Source organism: Cariama cristata, unplaced genomic scaffold (genome assembly GCF_000690535.1).
Source record: "Cariama cristata isolate BGI_N322 unplaced genomic scaffold, ASM69053v1 scaffold25530, whole genome shotgun sequence".
NCBI classification, from domain to species: domain Eukaryota; kingdom Metazoa; phylum Chordata; class Aves; order Cariamiformes; family Cariamidae; genus Cariama; species Cariama cristata.
In genome coordinates, this window is record NW_009594552.1 from 2,449 (window position 1) to 18,794 (window position 16,346).

The 16,346-nt window shown below is 59.3% G+C and overlaps 2 protein-coding genes across 2 annotated transcripts in view; one reads left to right on the forward strand and one right to left on the reverse strand.

Annotated features, from left to right (window-relative positions):
* The window catches only part of FTSJ3 (FtsJ homolog 3 (E. coli)), a 5,798-nt gene extending 2,441 nt beyond the window's left edge, over nt 1-3,357 (forward strand). The window contains exons 9-20 of the mRNA XM_009698503.1: nt 5-67; nt 157-306; nt 651-786; nt 895-1,100; nt 1,220-1,340; nt 1,437-1,530; nt 1,788-1,935; nt 2,039-2,115; nt 2,245-2,347; nt 2,482-2,665; nt 2,767-2,861; nt 3,168-3,357. Coding sequence (XP_009696805.1) covers nt 5-67; nt 157-306; nt 651-786; nt 895-1,100; nt 1,220-1,340; nt 1,437-1,530; nt 1,788-1,935; nt 2,039-2,115; nt 2,245-2,347; nt 2,482-2,665; nt 2,767-2,861; nt 3,168-3,357 — 1,567 coding nt within the window. The remainder of the gene's footprint in view (nt 1-4; nt 68-156; nt 307-650; nt 787-894; nt 1,101-1,219; nt 1,341-1,436; nt 1,531-1,787; nt 1,936-2,038; nt 2,116-2,244; nt 2,348-2,481; nt 2,666-2,766; nt 2,862-3,167) is intronic.
* Nucleotides 3,358-3,582: 225 nt separating this feature from the next.
* LOC104160408 (alpha-2-macroglobulin-like protein 1) lies at nt 3,583-15,947 on the reverse strand. Its single transcript, XM_009698524.1, is given in 34 exon segments — nt 3,583-3,698; nt 5,225-5,266; nt 5,441-5,543; nt 5,647-5,715; nt 5,893-5,983; nt 6,084-6,208; nt 6,282-6,497; nt 6,595-6,812; nt 6,941-7,088; nt 7,234-7,341; nt 7,493-7,649; nt 7,785-7,866; nt 8,057-8,233; nt 8,411-8,485; nt 8,716-8,785; nt 8,944-9,065; nt 9,361-9,487; nt 9,564-9,810; nt 9,987-10,140; nt 10,421-10,481; nt 10,739-10,951; nt 11,144-11,293; nt 11,528-11,673; nt 11,757-11,814; nt 12,167-12,394; nt 12,561-12,725; nt 12,883-12,992; nt 13,722-13,836; nt 13,921-14,053; nt 14,155-14,239; nt 14,378-14,531; nt 14,684-14,704; nt 15,378-15,430; nt 15,737-15,947. Coding segments are annotated over 34 exon segments (4,350 nt in total).
* Nucleotides 15,948-16,346: the final 399 nt, after the last annotated feature.

A 16,346-nucleotide genomic window follows, 5' to 3' on the forward strand; every position in this document is an offset into this window, starting at 1 on the left:
GGAGGACGAAGTTGCGGCGTTTTTTGGCCAAAAAGCTGAAAGAGCAGGCAAAGGAGCTGGATATCAAGTAGGAACAACAGGGTTGCCCCAGAGTATTAACACGGTGGGATGGGCCTACCACCAGGAGAGGTGATCTGAGCTCCTTTCTTTTGGCAGCCTGAGTTCCGGCGAAGAGGAGGAAGGCCAAGAGGAGGAGAAGAAGACGTCGTCAAGAGCCGCAGCTGATGAGGTGGTTAAAGAGGAAGAGGAGGAGGTAGAGCTGGCGTTGGCAGAGATGAAAGCCAAAGAGCTGGCAGAGTTAAAGAGGTAAAAAGATCTCACATGTAGAGAGATGGGAGAGCACTGGGGCAGCAGAGGACAGGGGGGCTCCAGCCATGGGGACAGAGGCGGGTGGTCAGAGCCTGTCCCTCTGTTGACAGCAGGTGGGGTTTGTGTATCTGGAGTCCTCAGGGTCATCTGTTCCTCCAAGCAGGTGAAATGGCTGTTCCAAGCTATCATGGGCCCCCTTTGTCCCAGGGTTGGGGACCCCGCACAGGGGGATGATAGTGCTGCTGAGGGAGGTCTGGCACCCATCAGGTGGTGGATGAACCACTGGGATCTGTGTGTGTGGGGAGGGGGCCAGTGTAGCCTCATTCCTTTGCCTCCTCCAGAAAGAAGAAGAAGATCCTGAAGGAACAGCGAAAGCAGCGTGAGCGTGTTGAGCTGAAGATGGACCTCCCTGGTGTCTCCATCGCTGATGATGGTGATACCGGCATGTTCTCCCTCCGGACTATCCAAAGGACCCCGGTTTGTGGGGCAGGGGGAGGCCAGGCTCCCAGAGCCATTGAGGCTCAGACAGTGGTGGGCACATGGCTGATGGACTGTGGTTTGTAACTTGTCTTACTTGCATTGCAGCTGCTGAATGAGGTGACCCGGGGGGACATGGCATCGGCAGATGCCCTCCTGGAGATAGGACCTGGGGATGATGATATTTATGTCTCGGATCATGAAGAAGATGATGATGTGTCCCTGGCCAGCGATCTGGACCCAGAGGAGCTGGTTGAGATAGAGGCTCGTCAGCGTCGGCTGGAGCGAGAAAGACGAGAGCAGGGTGCAAAGAGGTGAGAGCCAGGAGAGGCCTCCCTGGGGTAGAGGCTTCTTTTGGAGCAGCTCCGGAGTCCAGCAACGGGCATGTCCTGTCCTGGCTGGGAGGCACTGATCCTGCTGCTGTTTGTCACAGGGTGAAGTTCAAGCAGAAGGAAGAGGAGGAGGAAGGGGAGGAAGAGGAGAATCCCCTGCTGGTGCCCCTGGAGGAGAAGTCAGTGCTGGAGGAACGGCAGACCAGCCTGTGGTTTGGGAAGGTGAGTCCCACTGGGCCAGAAACGACAGGGCAGCCTTGGCCCCAGCAGTTCCCCAGGTCTGCCCTGTGTCCTCTGACCCACTGCTCCCATTCCCAGGATGCCTTTGCCGCCATCGAGGATGATGCGGATGAGGACCTGGAGCTGGCGCAGTCACAGATGTTGGCTGAGAGACAGCGCGAGTCTCAGAGAGGTTAGTGGTGGGCGCTGCATCACTGTGGGGGGACACAGAGGGACAACCCCACGGTCCAGTCTGGGGCACTGGATCAAACCATGATGGGGATGTTGCTCTGAGCAGGACCGGAGATCTCTAGACGTTCGTTCCAGTGTGTATAGTTACACAGTTAATGAGCTGGTATTAGTGGAGTGATAAGGAGCTGGGTCTCTAGAGGAATGATCTGCAGTGGGGGTGCCTCAATCCTTTCTCACCCAGTGGTTCCTGTTTCCCAGACAAAGCAGCAAGGAAAGAGCAGAAGAAGAAAGTACCCCAGGAGGAAGCTCCAGCTGAGCCCCCACCTGCCACAGACACAGGACCCGATGCTGGTAAAGTGCAGGATGAGCAGAGCAGCGATGATGACAGCAGCAGTGATGAGGAGAGGTGAAAGCTGAGAGGGGGGTGGTCTGGACGTTCTCCCCCAGCTCCACAGTCCTGGAGAGCTGGGAGGTGAGGACCCCAGCCTTGACCACTTTTCTGTCTGCAGGCCACTGACACCGGTGGGGAAGAAACGGGGCCGTGTCGAGCCGTGTGGGTTTGAGGTGGTGCCCATTGAGAACCCAGGTGAGTCTGGACCCACGTGTACCCAGTGAGTCCCTCGTTAGGGACAGGAGGCAAAGTCAGACCATGCTTATCTGGGCTGGCAGGGCTGCTTGCAGATAGGTCAAGCTTTAATCTGTCCTTATGCTGCAGTGAAAAGAGCCCGTGTCCTGGATGCAGAGGGCCTAGCGCTCGGCTCCGTCATCGCCACCTCTAAAAAGGCCAGGCGGGACCTGATCGATGACTCCTTCAACAGGTACTTGGAGCTGTGGTTGCTGGAGGGGGAGCAGCATTTGGTCTCTCAGTAGGAGACAGGCCGTGGGAGTGGCAGATTTATTGGTATGGGGAACCCATGTCCTGCTGACAGCTCACCTGAGTCCCCCCCCTCAGGTATTCCTTCAACGAGGATGAGGGAGAGCTGCCGGAGTGGTTCACAGAGGAGGAGAAGCAGCACCGGCGCAAACAGATACCCGTGGACCGACAGACAGTTGAGGCATATCGACAGCGCTGGCGGGAAATCAACGCCCGCCCCATCAAGAAGGTGGCAGAGGCCAAGGCCCGCAAGAAGCGGCGGGTGAGTGGGGCTGTGGACCTGAATGGGTGCTCTCTTCCCCCTGCCAGGTGCTCTGTCCCTCCTCCGATCCCCCTTGTCCCTCACCCTCGCTGTCCCCACAGATGCTGAAGAAGATGGAGCAGATGAAGAAGAAAGCAGAGGCTGTGGTGAGCACGGTGGATATCTCAGAACGGGAGAAGGTGGCTCAGCTGCGGCGGTGAGTGGTGAAGCTGACATCCAGATCCTTCGTGTTGTGCTGGGCTGGTTCGCGATGCCTTGTCCCTGCAGCCACAGCACGGGGACAACTCCTGCACGTAACCCAGTAGGGCTGGCAAAGGCTGGGGCTGGATCTGGGTGGAGGCTGAGGGGTGGCAGAGAAAGCAAGGGAGCCCCATGCTGGGGCACAGAGGGCCAGAGGAATTGGGGGCACAATATTGGTGTTTGGCTATGTCACAAAACCAAACTGCTGGGGCTGGCTCGGGATGCTGGGGTCTCGGTCTCACCTTTTGCCATTCTCCTCCAGGATCTACAAAAAGGCTGGGCTGGCCAAGGAGAAGCGACAGGTCACCTACTTGGTGGCTAAGAAAGGCGTAGGACCGCGGGTACGCCGACCTCCTGGCGTCAAGGGCCAGTTCAAGGTCGTCGACAGCCGCCTGAAGAAGGATGTGAGGGCTCAGAAGCGCAAAGAACAGAAGAAGAAAGGCCATAAGTGATGTGGGAACGGCTCCATCCTCAGTGAGGGGCTTGGCTTAAAAAAACTGTCTCCTGGCCTCCCACGGCGGCCTTGGGAGCAGCCGGCTCACCCTGTCTCTCTCCTCCATCATGGGGACAGGGCTGTGACTTAGCCACACGTTGCTCTTAGTCTGTGCCTTGATGTGACATTGTCTCCTGTCCTCCCATGGGGCAGAGAGGGTTGGTTTGGCCTCAGCGCTGTAGCATCAGCCCCCTTCCTGTGCTCGCTGCGTGGCTGCATCTCCAGGTCTCTCACCATTGCTGGTTCTGCTGGGAGACTCTTGCCCTTCAGCGGTGGCACGAACATCCACACCAGCCCTCGCTGTCGCCAGAGAGGTTGTGGCTCAGGGGGCAGCTCTCTTGGCCGATTTCACCGAGATCGCAGGATGGTGGGTACTGAGCCCTGAGGGTGTCGGTGGTCTGCACAGGTTGCAGCAGGATCTGTCCTGCATCTTGGTGAGTTGAGGGGCCTGTGCTGCGAGTTGCCCTGTCCCTTCAACGTTTGGCAGACGGAGAGAGGACCAGCGGGCGGGTGGGTTCTGTACATCTCTGCTACTGCCTCGGGGAGCCCACCTACCTCAGGCCACCTTGTTTTGTCTCTGGCAAAGCCGCCAAACACTGATTGACTTGTCCGGCAGCCAGCCAGTCTGACACCCACCCTCAGCCCCAACCAACACAATCTGGAGCACCCACTCACCCTGCTGCCCCTCCCCGTGTGGACCCTGCAAATTTAAGAAAAGAAAGACCAAGAAAAAAGATGCACTTGACCAAGTGTATTTATTTAGACCTAGAGCAAGGAGGACTGTGGCTTCTCTCCATCGACAAGCACCTGAATTGGTTTTGATGGGATTGCAGAGGTGTCCCCAGGTCCCTCTTGGTGACAGTGGCACCATGTTAGTGCCAGGGAGGGGGCTGGGGTAGCACCGTAACTCCCGGGGAGAGGGGTGAGGACCTGTTGGGGAAGGGACAGTCGGTCTGACAGGAGGGAGGGGGTCTTGGTCCCATTCAGATGCCGTGGGGAGTGGAGAGGCCAGACTGGGTGCCCCAGAGCTCCCTCAGGGTGGTAGGCGGGAGGTGAGCAGGGGCTTGCAGAGCAGCAGGAAGTTTCTGTCCGTGGGTCTGCGTCAGCCCCATGGCTGTGGTTCTGGGGGGTCCTGGGGGCGCGGGAGCTGCACTACAGGGAGAAGTGGCTGAGTCCAGAGGGATCTGTGCTGTGCTGTGACCATCTCTGGGCTGTGTTCTGCCCCCAGGGAGAGTCTGTGGCCAGGGTGGGAGCAGAGTCCAGTGGCCATCCCAGTCCTCGGTAGCTGAGGGAGTTGAGGCGAGGGGAGGGGACCAGCTGCCAGGCTTCAGCCTGTGCTAGAAGTTTTCTTGCTCCTGACCGTCAGCCTCTTCAAAATCAAATACGGGTGTGCTGTGAGAGGAGAGCCCCTCTGCCCCCCCCAGCCCCCTTTGCCTGCCCCTGTTCCCCCAGCTGAGCTCCATCCCTTGGAGCTCAGTGTCTCATCCCCTGCGTGACCCCAAATCCATGAATGAGGAGCTCCATAAGGTGCACAGGAGGAAGGCGAGGGCTGATGGGGGGCCTGAGCCCCCTCAGAGAGGCACAGCTCCGCTCTGCACCCCACAGCCTGGACACCTGGGTCCTCTGTGGCCTCTGGCCAGCAAGTCCCCATCCATCAATGCAAGGCTCCAGGTTTCTGGTTGGGCTCCTCCATCCCCACTCCCTGCCCTCCTTCATCTGGGTCCGGGGGCTCAGCACAGCCCAGGTTGACCCTTCGGGGTTGATGGGTCCCCATCAGGGTCCCAATGGTGGGGTGACCCCCCCTCTGCCATGCCCTCGGCCCCTACCTGAGCTGCAAGGTGCGCTGTAGGCAGCATCCGTGCGCTCACCTGCAACGGGAAGGATGGTGACCAATGGGCTCAGGGGTAAGCTGCTCCCATTAACGAGCCAAAGCTCGTCAATGTGAACTGGAAGCTCAGCCAGACCCACTCTGAGCTGTTGGGGTTGCAAGGGGAGGCAGTGGGGCCAGGCACCCCAGGGACTACAATCCCAGCAGGGCTCACCCGTCTCATAGTAGTCGTACAGCGTCACAGTGGCCGGTTGGAGGTTCTTCACTACGAAGTCCTGTGTGGCAGTGAATGCGAAGGTCTCCTCCTCCTTTGTCAGCTGTGGAGAAGGTCCAAGGGTGACGTGCAACCACCCACGATAGGAAAGCATCCCCACACTCCAGCATGTGGGGTCCTGCTCCTGTCCCCATGCGCCATCTCACCTGGTCGAGGTAAATCGTCACCTGGTCGGGCTGCACCTCCACCTTCTTCACCAGCTTCTGCCTCTTCAGCTGGAGGGACACGGCTCAGGATGGGCAACAACTGCTCGGTGGGTGCCCCAGCCAGGGCCAGCACCCCGAGTGGGTGCCCATCCACGTCCCGCTGCCCCCAAGGGGCAGGGACTCAGTGGCAGGATGGGTGCCCCAGTGGGGCAGAGGTGGGTCCTGGGCGCAGCGGGGGCTTCTCACCTCCACCACAGAGCTCTTGTCTGGGATGTAGCCGGATGGCAGCTTGGCCTCGATAACAACCATGTTGGTGATGGGACGCTCCCCAGTGTACCTGCAAGGGCAGAGCCCCGGGGTGGGGTTGGGGTCTGCCCTCCCTCCTTGGCTGCTCCTGTTCCCCGCCCCCCAACCCGGGGGGCAGACCCAGACCCTACCGTGGCCGGAGGAGGAGGCGGAAGCGGGTGCTGGCATCCTCCGTGCACTCCCTGGGCTCCGTCTCCACGTGGAGATCAAAAGTCCCCGTGCTCGGAGGAGGTGGCACGTTATAGCGTAGGGTCACCTGGGGTGACACAGGAGGGTTAGAGCCACCGAGTGGGCACCGCATGGGGAGAGGGACCCCAGCCCATACCAACCTGCACCAGGGCACAGCCCTGTCCGCGGGCTCGTACCCCGTACGTCCCCGGCAGCTCGTGCAGAGCCGCCCGCTGCAGCACCAGCCGGTTGCTGTTGTGCAGCACAAAGTCCTGCACGGTGCCTGTCGGAGACGTCACCGTCACCACGAAGTCCCCATTGTTGCCTTATGTCAGGGCAGCGTACTTGGCCAGGGCTTGCAGGGCCACCACGGTGTCCTGGGCATGGAGAAAGCACCGAGCCAGGGTCACCCCTAACTGCAGATACAAGGGAGGGGATGCTTTGGAGCAGCCCCATGGACCCTGGTGCTGGTACCTGCGTGGAGGCGAAGCCCCCGTAAGGGTTTTGCTGTTTGCTGAGCCAGCGGACGATTTGGGCAGCAGTCCCCAGGTCGGCAGAGGACACTTGGGGCTGGGAGAGGTAAGCCAGGAGGACGTAGGAGGTCATCTCCACCTCTGCCGGCGCGGCGGCAGCCCAGGAGGGCTGCGAGGGGGGCAGAGCCTTCCCCTTCCTCTGCCAGTAGAGCTGCCCCTCTGGGAGAGAAGGGAGTAGGAGCTCAGCCCCCTGCTCCGGGGGTCCCGAGGGGCTTGGGAGTGGGATGGGGTGACCCAGGCAGAGGGTGGCACTGCTCGGAGGTGCCACTGCCCGTGTTGGGTGGTACCTGCGCTGACGCTGTGCTGGGCCAGGCTCTGCAGCTGGGCTTGCTGCTGCTCCCTGCGCCCCGCCAACCCGAAGACGTAGGCCTGTGTGTAGGGGTTGTCCGTGGCCGAAGCCTCCAGGCATTGCAGGGCTGAGCTCACTTTCGGGTTCTGGCATGGAAACGGAGTCAGGAGCCAGCCCATGGGTGTGGGCATTGCTCAGAGACCTCAGTTCTGCCCAGTGAGACCAGTTGTGCCCAGGTTGGGCGAGGAGGAACAGCTGGACTCCCTGCCCTAGCACCCATCTCGACCTCACCAAGCCCTCCAGGGAAGATTGGGTCATCTTTACCTTTGGGGACAATCCCAACTCCAGCATCGCAGCCGTGACATAAGCTGACAGCGAGAGCTCATCTGAGACACCACCCTGCAAAGGGAACAGCAGGAGACAGGTCCAGCCGTGCCGTGCCACCAGCACAGGGACCCCCCTGCTGCCTAGACCACACACCGGGGGCATGCTGGGGCCAACCCAGCTCTGGCTGCCTGTCCCGATGTCCCACCCCAGCCCACCGACCCACCTGCAGGGCATTGTTGAAGAGCTTTCCCACGCTGCGGAAGCAACCTGTCTCCTGCTGCTTCGTCTGCAGCCAGCGCAGCGCATCTGTGATGTGCCGCTCCTCGATGGCCACGTAGGCTCTGGCTTGCCCGAAGGACTTGAGGACGAACGCCGTCAGCCTACAAGCCAGAGAGACATCGGAGGGATGGGAGACTGCGGCTGGGGTATGCTTGGTGGCAGGAGGAGCCCTGACATGGTCAGTCCCTGGAGGGATGCGGCTGCACAGCCTGCCCGAGCCCCGTGGGGTCCCTCACCAGGTATTGCCGCTGGGATCACTCTTCCCGAAGGCGCTGTAAGAGCCATCATCATGTTTGTAGAGCAGCTCTCGCTGGTACCCTGTGGGGATGAGATGGGGACAAGTCTTTACACCACAGTCTTTACATCCCTAGGGGATCGTAGAGGCAGCCTGCAGCCCAGACCCAGCCCGGGCACAGGTAGAAAATGGGGAGGGGGGATAGGAGGTGGTGGTGTCCTTCAGCAGCAAGGCAGGGTGGGATGGGGAGGGGAGGGGACCGGGGATGCTGACCACTCTGCAGGAAGGTCTGCGCCTTGGCACGGATGTCGGGGTTCAGCTGCCCACTCTTCTCCAGGTACTGCTGGATGTAGATGTTGGGGGCAAAGCGAACCATGTTCTGCTCCCCACAGCCATAGGGCATGGCCAGGAGGCGGTCCAGGTTCTGCAGAGCGTTGCCCATGATGTCACCTATCCCAGGAGGACATGGGGAGCACTGTCATCAGCTGTGCCCCCCCCCCTGCCACTAGCACCCTGTATCTCCTTCCATCTCAGCTCCGGGTGGTGCCACCTCCTGCTGAGTTTGGGCCCTGGAGCTCTGCACCCTCCCTGCCCCAGGCAGTCCCCGGCCCCCCGCCTGTCCCTTACCCATCACGGTGACGTGGGCTCGCTGGGAGCCCTCCAAGATGTTTGCAGGAACCTCCAGCGAGATTTCTTCAGCAACTGTGGGGATGGAGGGCAACAACAGTGGGGATGCCCAGCTCCTCCCAGCCCGGCCCCACAGCACCCTTGCCCAACCCTTTCCTGCTCCAACTCTCCACGGGCTCAAGGCTGGGTTGCAGCTTCTCAGCCAGGAGCACCTAGGGACCTTGGTCCTTGGCTCCTCTGGCTTGGTGGCCCTTGTGACCAGTGGCCAAGCATCCCTGTCCCACATCCCCATGGCATTGCCAGACACCCCTGGCCAGTCCTACCTTCCTGGCAGAGCAGAGAGTTGTGCGCCTTCTCCACCAGGATCCCCCCGGGCTGTAAGGAAGCAGCATCAGAGTTGGCCAGAAGGGACCAGCCATGTCCAGGCTCAGGGCTGGGTGCTGTCCCACTCCCAGTCCTCCCTCTGCACCCCAAGAGCAATTCAGATCCCGTTCCCAAACCCATCCCACTTCCTCCTCCATAACCCATCTGACCTGCACCAGCAAGGGCTTTATCATGGTGTCCACACGCCCCTGGGCTGGCACCATGGGCATCTCATTGCCACAGAGCTCCTTGGAGCTGAGGGCCTCGGTGCTGACAGTGATGTTCACCTCTCCTGTAGATGCAAACCGGGGTACTCAGTCCCCACGGAGCACCCCCCAGCCTACACCACAGCCCCACGGGCTTGCATCAGCCCTGGGGCTTTGTGTGGGGCTGGCTGGATTGGGATGGGGATCACCAGGTTGAGGAGCACTGCTGGGAGGCAGCAATAGGGAGGGTGAAAGTGGAACGGAGGAGGGCTTCCCAGGTGACATTGCATTTGCTCCTGTCCTCCCTGCCCACCCCATCCTCCAAGGGGGTCCCCAAGCAACAGGGCAGGGGGGTCCCACCATGGTCCTGGTGCTCAGTACCCAGGCTGGTGGCTCGCACGCCCCACCGGAAGGTCCTCGCTTCGTCTGCACAGATACAACCACCGTACACCTCGTCTGCGCTCGCCGACACCTCCAGCTCCGCTGATTCTGCCAGTGTCACCTGAACCTGCCGGACCATGGCCATGGCTCCATCAGCCCCTGAAGGACCCCAGACCCAGGGCCCCCTCCCCAACCCCACTCACCCGCAGGCACTGCCGCAGGTAGTTGAAGACGGTGGCCACGCAGGTGAAGGCGGTGGCCACGAGGGTGAAGGCTTCATGGCGGACGATGGCATAGGGCAGCGCCAGCTCCACAAAGAAGGGCTTGAAGGCTGTGAGGGTGATGGCAGGGGCCAGCCCCAAGCCCTGCGGGGCCGTGCAGAACATCCCGGCTTCCCACTCGGTGATGGTATCGGGCACTGTCACTGTCACCCCTGCAGAGCCCCCCTCCCTGAGGGATGGAGAACATCATGAGGCCATCCCACCACATTCACCCACAGCTGGTGTCATACCCAGCTGGGCTGGCTCTCTCCTCATGGGAGAAGGAGCTGTCCTGAGGTCCCCAACCTCCATCCATGCAGGAGGGGGACTTGGGGAGATGACCAGCCCCATGGGGACCTCACTCACCCCACAGGGACCAGGTCCCACAGCCACGTCTCTGGGAAATACGTCCGGGGTGCCGGTGGCTCTTCCTGGACAGCGGCGATTGGTCTATCATAGTCCATTACTTCAAAGACACGAGGTTCTTTCCGCAAATAGGTGGCAGGGAAATCTAAGGCACCTGGAAAAGGCAGAGCAGAAATTAGGGTCCACAGGTCTCTGTATCTCAGCTGGGCCTCGCCTGCAGGCAGCATGAAGCTGGCCAAAATCCTATTCAATCCTCTTCAATCCCTTTGAAGCCGAGTGTATCTTCAGGATGGCTCCGAGTCCCCCTGAGGACATGGGAGCCAGGATTGGGCACCAGTGCTTTGCTCTTTTATCCCAAGAAGGCTCAGTGGACCAGGCAAGCCGAGGGCTGTGCTGACCTCTAGGACCATAGGGACCAGCCATCCCAGGCAAACCTCGCCTCTCTTTGCAAACGTCATTGATCTTGGCATTGGTGAAAAGTTTCAGTGCTGCATTCTGTGAAAAAGAAAAGAGGTTGTCCATCTCTGAAACCCAGCAGGAAGAATATCCCCACCCCAGCAGTAAATAGTCACTGGGCTGCAGAAGGTAACAAGTGGAGAAGGACCAGAGCCTGGGGTCCGTGGGAAAGGGAAAGACCTTTGCCACAAGTGTGGCCTTCACGGGACACTGCTGTGCTTTCCCAGCACCCTGAGCATCCCAGCCAGCTCCTGGATGAAGAGGAACCAGGAAGCCCAGGCGGGCAGGGCCTTTACCTGAAATAACTTGTAGGTGTCCATCTGGGAATTCCTCCAAAAAGGGAAAGGTAAGAGATGCCTCCTGGGAGGGCGAAAGAAGTCTCGCTCTGTCAGTGCAGGTGGGATGAAGGGAGTGTCAAAGTCGAGGGGATAGTCCCAGGAAAATTCTGAACAGGGTGATGGGTCCTGAATGCTTCCAGGGTAGTTGAATTCGGGGAGTACTTTGTAGACCTGTGAGTAAACACGTGTGCTAGGTACAAAATCAGCCGGGCACCTACCCCCTGCCCAGGAGTAGGACTCCTCAAGAGCCACCATGGCACTAAGTCCCTGTAGGGGAGGTCCAAGCCAATGACATGTCTTCCCACCCCATCCCTGGCTGTCCCTGGGGCTGCAGAAGGGGCCCTGGGCAGTGCCACCACTCACCGCCTCCATGTTGAGCTCAGCCTCAGGCTTCAAAAGCAGCACGCTGCGGTCCACGGCACGGACGGCACACAGGGACCCCGGGGCAGCCTCCAGCTCCAGCCGCAGCATCGAGCCAGGCAGAGCCCTGTCCTCTGAAAAAGCCATCTTCACCTGGGGAGGGACAGGGGCATCAGGGGGCAAGGGCAGGAGGGGAACTACCTCCCATGGAGGAGCAGGACCAAGCCACGGACATAAAGACAAAATCAGGTTCAAGGGTTTGGGGATCAGGGCATGGGTTAAAGAGACTGTGATGCTGCGATACATCTGAAGCAGGATGGACCTCAGGGCACGCAGCTATGGACAAGCCATGGAGCAATTCCTCCATCTCCAGCAGCCTCCATTCACCTTGTTGGGGAAGCACTTGGCCACCATGAGCTCGGTGCTGTCAGCCACCATCTCGCCGTCGGGCAGCACCGCGTAGCCCAGCACTTTGGCCATGGGTGCCAGCTCGGGGCCAATGGGCAGCTCCAGGGAGAAGGAGCCTCTCAGCCCTGGGCCGTGGGAAAGGAGGGGAGATGAGGACCAGGCATGGAGAGCAGAGCCCTGCACAGCCCGTCCATGCCTCCGGACCTACCAGCCTCCCCAGGCAGCTGTTTCCTGAGGACAGTGGCAATGGTCCCCTTGGCCAGGACCTGCAGAGGAGGAGATGGGGACAATCAAACTGATGCTGAGTGGGGAACTGAAATACCTTGATGGAGGATGGACTGAAGGGCAAGAGTGTTGGTATGGTTTTTGACCTTGCGCAGTCTCCAGCCCCTGACTTCTCCCATCGGCATGCAGGTCCAACAGTGCCAGCAGACACCTCTACTAACAAGCATAGGTCCCTCAGTCTAGCCAGGACAGTTTGGTCAGTCTTGTCCTCAGGCACATGACCGTGAACGTGTGTATAGATGACGACCTTCACACACAACCACCCTAATGCCTGCTGTGAAATCCTACATCCCTAATGCCCTACTGCTCCTCCCTCCCCGGGATGGGGCTCACCAGGAAGACCACATCCAGGCTCTCCAGCTCAGTCCCCAAGGCCTCCTTGCTGAAGATGTAGTCCACCCAGAGCTGCTGGGGCTGACCACAGGGCAGCTCACTCCCCAGCCGGCGGATCCGCAGGAAGCTCCTGCTTGCCGAAAAGAAGGGTCTGAGGTACATGTAGGCATTTTGGAAGATGAGTGTCAAGTCGTCGTTCTGGGCGTGACCTGTCTCATTGACTCGACCCTGAGCGATGGAGGTAGAAATCAGGGTAGTGAAGCCATCCAGCAGCCCAAGAGGTGATGGTCCCAGCACCAGGCATCACCGATGCAGGCTTGGAGAGGTGCCCAGCCTTGTACTACTGGAGAAGGCAGCACAGGGACCCCCGGAGGGTGGGAGATGGGTCACTTACATGGAGGGAGACCCTACCGCTCCAACCAGAGGTCTCCAACTCGAAGGAGGCTCTCCCCGACCTATCTGTCAGGAAGGTCTGTCTCGTATCTTTTCCTCGCTGGCTAACGACGAGCAAGAGCTGCTTCTGCGGCAGCACGACGCCATCGGCTCCCGTCAGCAGCATCTGCACCGGGAGGGAAGGGGAGATGCCGCAGGTTGGGCTGCAGCCGTGGGGCAGAGGGCAGGGGTGGGAGAACAGGGCTGGAGGGGGTCAGCAGGAGCAGGACTGGGTGCAGCAGGGTGCAGGGGAGCACTGCGGGATGTGGGGACCCCCCCATTACCGTCCCAGTGTAGGGGATGCCAGGCTTGTAGAAACCATCGGTGTTTTCGAAGGTGACAGTGAAGATTTCGGGTAAAATCTTGCAGGTCTTGGTGTTTTTCAGCTCCAGCCCTGTGGAGAGGGAGTGGTGAGCTGAGGGTGTTGCAGAGACGCAGGGCACAGGTCAGCTGCTGCCAGCTCCCTCATCACAGTGCAGAAAAGGTCCCTGGACATTGTAGGCTTTCCCTCTGCAGCCGGCAGCTTGGAGCACAGTTTGCACCTCCTAGAAGAGGGGCAAAACTTCTATGGTATGTTTTAGACCTAAAACCAGGGTGCAGCTGGTTGCAGAGACTTCAGAAAAGGCTCTTCACCAAAGCACCACGATGCAGGACCACCTCGGTGCTGGTGAGCCCAGGGACAACCTCTAGTCTTCTTTCTTTTTTTCCAAAGCGAAGCCACCTGCAGTCAGTTCTGGTGTGACCGAGGTGGTGGGCGAGGGATTAGCTCAAAGGACGAAGCCACACAACCAGACTGGATGAAACCACTGCTTTGCATTGCGAGGACTCGACTCACTGCTAGCCATAGTATTGGAGTGCTGTTGGATCTTGAAAAGGCGTTTTTGCTTCCTAACCGTTTCTCTGGTCAGAATTAGAAGTATTGTCTGGCTGACCTGGCTCACACCCCTGCCTGGACCTGGTCCCTGCACACGTGCACCCCTAAATCACAGCGTTGCTTTTGGGCTTCCCTGGAGAAGATCAACATCCCCGTGCCATGTGTATTTGGGTGCATGCAGGGATGAAGGCAGAACCGTGCAACCGTGGCAATGCTCGTTCCCAAGCAGGAGAACACTGCTGTCCATACCTGTCCCATCCTCCACCAGCGATGCCTGGACTTGAAATTGCTTCTGATACGTGGAGCTGGTCAGGTTGAAGGCAGTCAACAAAATCTCTGTTGAAAAGCAGCCGTTCTTCTCAGTCTGGAGGGAGAGAGTCAACCAGGTCAGCAGCAGTCCCGGGAAGGGGTGATCCCAGCGGCATCCACACTCCCCGGCTGTGCTCACCTGCCCGCTAACCTCGATGCAGTTCATCTCATTCTGGGGGTTACTGTGAAGTCTGTACAGGATCCCGATGTTCCTGAGGGGCTGGCACAAGCTGGCCTGGACCTTCCCCTGGACAGGCTTTCCGTAGGTGTACCTGTTAGGTGGAGGATGATGAAGATGTGTCTGATGGACCACATCATGTTGGATTCCACCTCATCGCCTCCCTCTTCCCAGCACAGCCTGTTTCAGGCTCACCGTCCACAAATCTCCATCTGGAACTTCTTGTCCTTCTGCAGCACCACAGCGGGGAGATCAATGGTCATCTCAAACTTGGGCAGCACTGATGGAGAAGAAAAGGAGAGAGGGTTGTCATTCCCAGGACAAGGACAATGGTGCCTGCGTGGCCGGGGGGGTGCCAAGACATGCTGTCCACAAGGACATGCCAAGGTGGGGGTCCCACCCTCTGGTCTCTGCATACCATATTCCTCCACGCTGAAGGAGTGGGTCTTCCTCTCCACCTGGATGGTGTACGTGCCCAGGGCTGGTTCCGCAGCCAGCGGGAGGGACAGGTCCACGATGCCCTGCCGTGGGCTCACCTCCTGCCACTGAGCAATTCGGTTCCCGCTGGGATCCTGCACACAGGGACATGAGGTATCAGCACCCCAGAAAGCCCAGCACCCCACGATAAAACAGCCCGTGGCTGCATTCTTCTTCTTCTCTCCCAGCCACACTGCTTTCCCAAGCCCACATGGCCCTGGAGCCTCCCTCCATCTCCCAGACTGACCTTCAGGAACACAAGAGGCAGCTGCAAGGCAAAGAGAAGATGGTCAGAGGAGAAATTTAAAGCCTTTCTTGGGGTCTCACCAGGGTGAGGACATCTATGGAGCCGTGGATGGAGTATAGTGAGGGTTATTTGTGGGATGCTGTGAACTTCCAACCCTTTAATTTGCTTTGGGATTGATTTTGAGCCTGTGGGCAACTCTAGCTGGGATGAGCCGAGGGCACTGTCAGCATGGCATGGAGAGGTGGTGTCACCTAGTACCTTTGCAAGAAGCCAGCAACCATTTCATCTGGGAACCTCCTGCACTTTCAGAGACCCAGGTGATTGCTCAGGGATGCCAGACACTGAACTTGCCTGTAATCCTGGTGTCTGATGACTTGATGGATATCAATAGCACTTTCCCTGCTTCCCACTCACCATCTCTACATCCCTAATGGAAAGTTTAAGTGGGTACATTCCCATGTCACGCATGCAATTCTGCTTTCTCTTTCCTTAGCCTGCTGAAGCTTGCATGATCAACACAGGGCATCCCTTGCCCTGGGGAGTGCACCCACTCAGGCAGAGCTGGCTGGGGCAGGATTCCCGAAGGGAAAGGCACTGGCTGACTCCCACACCTCTCTCACAGCTTGCCAAGATTGTAGGAGGGCAGTACAGAGGAGCCCTGTTGCCTCCCCCCCTTCCCCAGCCCTGCTCTCACCTTCTTATTGCTGGGAGTGAAGTCTTTATCCAAAGAGACAATTCGGAATTTCACTGGAAAGAGCAAAGGGGGATGCAGGAGTGGATCCATCCGCAGGGAGAGGGGATTTCCCCATCGGGAAGGTGGATGGAAATCCACCCTGAGCCCTGCAGCGGGACAACTACCCCCCAAGCAGCATGGCCTCCAGTGCTGCAAGCGTGTCCTGGCATTGCCCTGGGCCAGTGCTGGGGGTCCCAGTGCACCCCAGGATGAGCCCTCCTATTTCCATGCAGTGTAGGAGCAAGGCTAAGCCTCCTGCACCCCTCTCCCACCAGGTCCTTCAGCCTGGAGAGCAGGGTGGTCCATCCTGCTCTGCTCACCTTGCTGTCCAGGTTTGTAGACAGCCTTGTCTGTCTGTATGAAGAGCCCAGGCTCCAGGGCTCTCAGCATCACCTTCTTCTTCTTGGAGACATCCAAGGAATCTCCCTGGATTGAGATGTGCAGGTCTACAATTTCCTCCTTCCCTTTGGCGGGGGCTGGAGCCTGCCAGGGGAAACACCAGGCACCAGGTGAGGACAAGGGATATGCCATGGCCGACATGCTCTGCTCTCTTCGAGTGACCCAGAGCGCTCCTTACCCACATGGGACGTCTTGCCCAAGCCAGGGGCTGGGAAGAAATGTCCCCCCACCCCCCTGCCCTAGTCTGCAAGACTGCTATCAGGGGATTCATTCAGCCACCGAATAACTAGGCTGAGCCCAGAGTCATTTTGCCTGCGTGTGGGATGAGTCTCTACCAAAACATGGTGGAGTCATGCCTGCTCCCAGCCCTGTGAAGGACCACAGCCCCACGCTCAGGGGAGCTGGTGGAAACTGCTCTGTCTGGAGACAGCGGGGTGTCCAGGGCATCCCCCTCCATGCGTACAGCTGTGTGTGGGGTGACACTCACGGGGAAGGTGATGTTCAGGTACAGATGAGGGTCCTGGACCTTCC